Source organism: Sprattus sprattus (assembly GCF_963457725.1).
Source record: "Sprattus sprattus genome assembly, chromosome: 14".
Taxonomy (NCBI): domain Eukaryota; kingdom Metazoa; phylum Chordata; class Actinopteri; order Clupeiformes; family Clupeidae; genus Sprattus; species Sprattus sprattus.
The window spans coordinates 5392327-5399666 of NC_137912.1; the positions used below are offsets into that span (position 1 = coordinate 5392327).

General features: G+C 44.7%; 1 protein-coding gene across 1 annotated transcript in view; it reads left to right on the forward strand.

Annotated features, from left to right (window-relative positions):
* Positions 1–1322: 1322 nt before the first annotated feature.
* The window catches only part of dpp10 (dipeptidyl peptidase like 10), a gene marked incomplete at both ends in the record, with an annotated part of 148983 nt that continues 142965 nt past the window's right edge, over positions 1323–7340 (forward strand). The window contains one exon of the mRNA XM_080850992.1: positions 1323–1382. Coding sequence (XP_080707118.1) covers positions 1323–1382 — 60 coding nt within the window. The remainder of the gene's footprint in view (positions 1383–7340) is intronic.

Sequence of the window (7340 nt, forward strand, 5' to 3'; positions counted from 1 at the left end):
GAGAGGAAGAGAAAGAGAAAGATAGAGAGAGTGTGAGAGAGAGAGAGGGAGAGAGAGAGAGAGTGAGGGATAGATAGCGAGAGAAAGAGAGAGAGATCAGAATATTGCCTTGGAAATCATCTTGGACAGTGTCTGTGTTTGTCTGCTTATGTGTGTGTGGTTGACCAGCGCCAGTGTGTTCTTACTCATTCTCTCCTCTGCATCTCCTTAGGAGGCTAGCAAACACACACACACACACACTCACTCACACACACCTTCAGGCTGTTCTGCATGCGTGGGTGGGCCAGTTCTCATTCTAAAACACGTTTCTGATGTGTTGATCACGTACAGCTGCCCTTATGTCGACGAGAAGAGGATCCACTCGGCATCTGGCCTCAGGCGTCCGCACGCACGCTTGCACGCTCGCAAAAACACGCACACACGCACACAGACACACACATAGAGACACACACACACACACACACACAAACAAACCCACTCACGCAGGCAATCTCTCCCGCCTATGTACAGTCACATTAATCGGCGTCTCTGCGCGCGTCTGCCCGGGAAAACGCAGACAGCCTGTGCGTGGTCTCATAGATAGGGCAGCATGTGGCTTTGCAATTTGCAAAACTGACTCACGGAAACTTTTGTCCGTGGACAACGTTGCGCGTCATTCAATTTCCGCATGCAAAACCTAGCTTGCTCTGCGTACGGGAGTGAATTATTATGTTTCCTATAGACCAAGGAATCACGACACTGCTTATTACGATGCTTGATCGACGCTTGCTCTTAATCTTTGGCGTACACTGTTCAGCCCCCAGAGGCTATTAAACGACAACGAGAACCCGAATCAATATCTTTCTGAACACACAAAAGGCTACGTTTAACATTCCAGGAGTCACTGAGTCTCAGGCAACAGATCGACTTAGTTTCCGTTTACGTTTAAGATCATTTGTTGAAGTTGTCTGTCACAACCGGACCAAACCGAATATTGCGGTTGTCTGTCCTTGTGACCACACGCAGAGCTCTCTCTCACACTCTCTCTCTCTCTCTCTCTCTCTCTCTCTCTCACACACACACACACACACACACACTTCCTCTCTCTCTCTCCATCTCTCTTCCTCGCTTTTTCTTGCCACAGAAAATGCGGTGAATGGTATGCCACAATACCGCCAGTACAGTGCAACACGCCAAGTGTGTAGAGGCAACTGGAGGCTGTCTTTAGTGGATATTACCGAGACTCTGCGCCGATATCTGCCGTCTTTTGCGATCAGAGGGGTTCTGCTTCATTTGAAGCAGTGGGCTACTACAGGAAACCACTAATTACATCAGTTAAAAACATGAACCAAACAGCTGGGGTGTCCCACCAGATTCCGTGCCAATCATCCAAGGATATAAAGGTAAGACATTTTTAATAACGTATCACCGGGCGCATCACCACCCGTGTCTCCAAAAACTAAACCAGATGGTTTCTTGTTTTTGGATAGCCCAGAGGCTGTTCAGTAGCTCATCCGAAAAGCGTGTCCAGCTGATTTTATGCAAAGCACGAAGTATGAGCGTACAAGCTCTACTGAATGAGATGTTCTGACACTTTGATTCACATTATCATAAAGTGTGCGCAGATTTGTTTCGACCCATTGTTTATTCATTAAGATTGTGTGATAACATTGCAGCAGTGTATGACTGTAAAACCAAGTGTTCCTCTTGTATGGGGTAGGCAACAGCGCTAGCCCCCTATAAGAGGCGGCATCGAAGTGTAATGCTCAGAGAATGATACACTGATCAATACCTGCAATCCTTGCCACAGTATCTCCGTTTTCACATGTTACACGCAGAGTACTATTCTAACATCAGCAAATCATTAGACAGCATCTGAGTGGGGAATGGAATCGGACAGGACTGGGGCACAGGTCCTCCTCTCCAGACTGATCTGGCTCTAGGATTATGCAAAGCATGCAGATTTAGTAGCTCAGGAATGGCCTTCCGCACTTGAGGCTATTGAAGGAGTGTGTATCACATCTGTGTAACCCCTGTGCCAAAGCAATGGAAGACGTCACAACCCTAGTGTGCTCTCACGGAAGGGGTATGCTGAGGTTTGCTGCTTTCATTTTTTACACAAACAAAGGAAACACACATCACTTATACTCAGTGGTGTAGTCCAGGGTATACACTATACCCACTTGTTTTTCAGGCAGCATTGTGTTTACCCACTTCTCAAAACATGCCGTTTATCCTGTGCTGTAAGGGCTGCTTAAAAAAAATGAAGAGTATACCCACTTCTCCAGGGACCACTACACCACTGCTTAAACTGTATGTCTTTCTGCACTCTACCTCAAAGTGCTATACCTGTCTGTTCCACTAGCACTACTCTCACTCGATATCGCTCTCTCACACACACACACACACACACACACACACACACACACACACACACACACACACACACACACACACACACAGCCACTGCAGTTATGCTGTGAGCCTCTGGATGCTCAAGTAGTAGCTGTAAGTCTGAATAAGGGGGGCTTTTATTTTACATTTCTATTTTGTCTATGTAAACTCTCCAGGCAATTTTTGTGATCATAATAAGAGATGGATTTGCCAAGATGGATGTGCTTCTGTGAAGCCACTGGCACTGCTGTTGTTTTGATGCAGCAGATGAGCAAAAAGATTTTGCTCTCATTCAACTCAGACGGTATAACGATTATGAGCCCCATCCAGAGGTGGACTGAAGGAGTTCTCACAGAAAATATACAGCTTTTAGCCTGAGGGGGGTTTCCTGAATGTTCCAGTTAGTCGGCTAGTGAAAGTTGCTGGTGCTGGAAGTGGCTTAGTGGAGTACTGCCCAAGCCGCTTTGGGATGCTTACAAGTGTGCGTGTGTTTATGCGTGTGTGTGTGTGTGTGTGTGAGTGTATATGTGTGTGTCCGTGTGTGTGTGTGTGTGTTCTGAACGACTGAGCGGAAGATCGTGGGGAGGATTCATGTGTCTGCTGGGAGAGTTTGAGGTTTGGGGGGGGGGGCGCAGGGGAATCTGTGGTGCAGGGCCTGAGCCTCCATCAGTACACTCAGCTTAAATGAGAGTCATTCCTCTCAATTAAAGAGCTGAGCTGTCACACACACACACACAAACACACACACGCACACACCCTCAATCCACCCCCCCAACCCATACACACTTACACTTACACGCATAGCATCTCCATAGATAAATGTACTGTAACGCAGCATGTCTTAATGCCCCAGTCCCCCCCCCCCCCCGCCCCCTTCTCCTCACCCCATCACCGCCCCCCCCCCCATGCACCCCTCCTCCCCTCCTTCCCTCCTCCCCTCCTCTCCTCCTCCTCCCCTCCCCTGTCGGGATGGGTTGATGAGTGATTGGGAGGCCATTATCTCTACAGAGCTCCTTATCTGGAACACAGTATCTCTGGTCCTCCGAGGCCAAGGCTGGTACCCTTGTGAATTGAGTGGAAGCGCGTAGAGAAAATAATGTCCTCATTAGTCCCTGTTTATTGGCCCAATGTGCGCTGAATGCATGGTTAATGTGTGTGTGTGTGTGTGTGTGTGTGTGTGTGGTTAATTTTGTGTGTCTCTAGCTATTCAGGCGGTTATGATTTTTAGTCTTTTTGTTGCCTTTTTCTTTTTTCTTCTTCTCCTAAATGACCTGATAAGAGTGGTAGAGAGAGGAAATTGAATAGACTGAGGGTTCTGGCAGCAGAGGTTTTTTTTTCTCGGTTGGAATGGATCTCGCCAATTTTTGTATGACTGCTTCCCAGTACCTGGAACTTTCTCTAGCCACCTGCTCACACCCAGCAGGTTCCAGGAAGGGAAGACTCACACACTCACACATCTCTCTCGCGCTCGGTCTCTCACACACACACACTGACACACACATACTCTCTCTCTCACTCACACACACATACTCTCTCTTTCTCTCTCTCTCTCTCTCTCTCACACACTCATACACACACACACATACTCTCTCTCTCTCTCTCTCACACACACATACTCTCTCTCTCTCTCTCACACACACACACACATACTCTCTCTCTCTCTCTTTCTCTCTCTCTTACACACACACACACACACACACACACACACACACACAATAATCCTAATTTTATAAACCTCTTACATTCTCACAAAGCAGCACAGCTAGAATAGCACCTAAAAGTAGCCATTGTTTTATTCCCATCATCCATTGCTGCCCACCTGTTCTGTGACTGGGCGGGAGAGGGGACAGCTGGAAGGAAGAAACAGTGGCTGTGTTTTTTTCCCTCCAATTTCAGATTAATCCCGAAGCACTTCCCCTCGTACTCAGCCCTAATCTTCCTTCTCTCTTCCCTCTCATTCCCTCAGACTTACTTCCTGAAATCAGCAACCCCCCCCCCCCCCCCTCCCTCCCCCGGACCCCTTAAATAATCAACAATTGTAAATGCCAGAAGCCTTCACATGATTGATATGCGCTATCTTGCTAACTAACACACGGTACGCACGTATGCACAACACATAAATAACCACACACACACACACACACACACACACACACACACACACACACACTGACACACACACACACACACACATACATGCTAAGAGGCATCCATGAATACATACAAATACTCTGTTCTAATAGGTTTTCACCCTGCAGTGTGAAAATCCTCCGAACCGCCAATTTGTCACGAGCCACAGACACACACACACACACACACACAAGCCCGCAGGAGCTCCAGCATTGGCGAACACTCTCCTCTCTCACCCCCAGCAGCGTGACCCCGTCACTTCCTCCTCACGATATCATTTGGCTCCTGCCGGTTGCAAATTCAATTGTGTTCACACTGACTTGTGAGTCACTCCAGATGGAGGGATAAATGCCCATGGCACCATTTTCCAGCAGCACCGCATTTTTATTTTATTTTAATGTTTTTTTTATTTTTTTTCATTTCAACTGCTCCCTTGACATAAATGCACATGAATTATCTAATTGAAGTCATCTGTCTTTGAAGAGAGGAAGAGAAACAGATTGAGAAATAAAAGATTAAAAAGATGAAAAAGACACACAGCTGGATTCCAGTGAGTGCTTTTGGCAGCAAATAGAAAGAAGCACAAGGAATGAAAGTGGCTGGGTACTACCAAAAGTCATGATAATAAAATAATAATAATAATAATAAAAAATATTACCTTAGACTTTATAAAGCGCTTTCCTAAGTACCCGAAGACACTTACATAGGGCAGAACAAAACAAAAAAAAAACGCAAAAAGAAAACTAGATGATGATAACACAATCAACATACAATACATACACGGTTGTGTGTCATCTTCACAAAGTATGGTTGATTTAGAAGGTAGATGTATGGTATGTATGGTTTTAGAGGCACATTTTCGGTTTAAGCATTTACTATTCAGAGGAAAAGCCATGACTAAATTGATTTTATCATTTATCCTGCTCTGGTGTGCGCAGTGCATGTGATCAGGTAATTTTCTCTTCATGTAATGCATGCATAGTGCTCGCTCTCTCTCACACACACACACACACACACACACACACACACACACACACACACACACACACACACAAGCATGCATAGTGCTCTCTCTTGTGACTTCTGACCTTTTTCAACCCACTGAACCATCGATAGCCCCTCACCGCTGTGAGATCATAATTATGCAGGGTCTACATGTCTTCATGTTGGTCTATAAATCTCTCTCGATCTCTCTCGATCTCTCTCTCTCACACACACACACACACACACACACACAAGCACACAAGCATGCATAGTGCTCTCTCCTGTGACTTCTGACCTTTTTCAACCCACTGAACCATCGATAGCTAGCCCCGCACCGCTGTGAGATCATAATTATGCAGGGTCTACATGTCTTCATCTATACATCTCTCTAGATCTCTCTCTCACACGCACACACACACACAAGCACACAAGCACACACAAGCACACACACACACACACACACACACACAAGCACACAAGCACAAAAAAGCAATTTGAAACATGCGTAAAGCAACCAGTGTGAAATCGATCCTTAAAGGCATGCAGAAGCCATGCAAACACCAACAGCAGCACAGCTGATGCTGATAAAAGCATATTAGCATGCTAACTAGAGTCCTTTAGCGATATAGTTGGTGATGTTGTGCTCTGGTAGCTTTGATAACACTATTCCTGAACCACAGAATTCTATAGCCGGCCTGGTAAGCAAGAGCATCGGGTGTGTTTTTCTGTCCATAGCACCACATACCATCAAAATGTCCAATTTGAAGATAATACCAAAATATGTTGCCTATAAAAACATATAATTGCATGGAAAAAATTGCTCCATACTGTTGCTTCAAATAACGAGTTTAGACTGTATTAGACTATTTGTTATTACACGCTTATAAACAATACCTGAGTATTTATAAGCAGATTGTGCCAGGTATTTACAAGGTGATGCAACAGTTTTCATGACATGAGTTGTACACTGGTGGGGGATAATGGACATCCTGGAAGCCAAAGCCACTCGTATTATTGACGTGAGGTCGCTGTTATTGAGGACGTCTGAAATGACTTTAGAAACATCAATAACCAACACAGAAGGGAACATTTGAAATATATGTCACTTTCATTCACTGTCATTCATTTCTGCTAACGTGTATGTTTAGAAATATGTTTCTTTGGCTTTTTGAAGCATTCTTCTTCTTCTTCTCCTTCTTTTTCTGCTTCTTCTTCTTCTTCTTCCTCTTCTTCTTCCTCTTCGCTGTCTTCTTCTAAACAATGCAAGTACATTTGTAATCAGAACAACACATGGCAGTGTGTTGACTAATGCCGATGTGCCTAAAGTAAATTGGTGTCTTTGAATGGTACATATACGTTGGTGAGTCATATGACCTAGAAAGCTCTCTGTAAGTAACCAATACAATGCAGCTCTCATAATACATTTTGTTATTTTAATGTTACCACGAGGTGTTGAATGAATATATTTTTGCTTTATTTATAAATGCGTTATTCAATAGTTATAAATATGTTATAAAGCCCCTATGCAGGTATTCTTAAAGTAAAGATTTACTCAGAAAACAAATATGTAGAGATGTTGGATTTTTAATACGACTCAGAGACACAAGAACTCAAGGCCTAAAGAGACACAGAATCAGGGCGATGAGAGGATTTTAGAGAGAGAGAGAGAGACAGAGAGGGGGGGACGAGGAGAAACAGATTAAAGACGATAGAGTGATAGCTGGGGAGATAGAAAGAGAGATGAACAACATTTCATTGCTGCTGTCAGTGGCTCAGAAGCATGCCCAGCGAATGGCAGTAATTGCAGCACTTAGTCTTTCTGTCTGTCTCTCTCTCCCTCTCTCTCTCTCTCT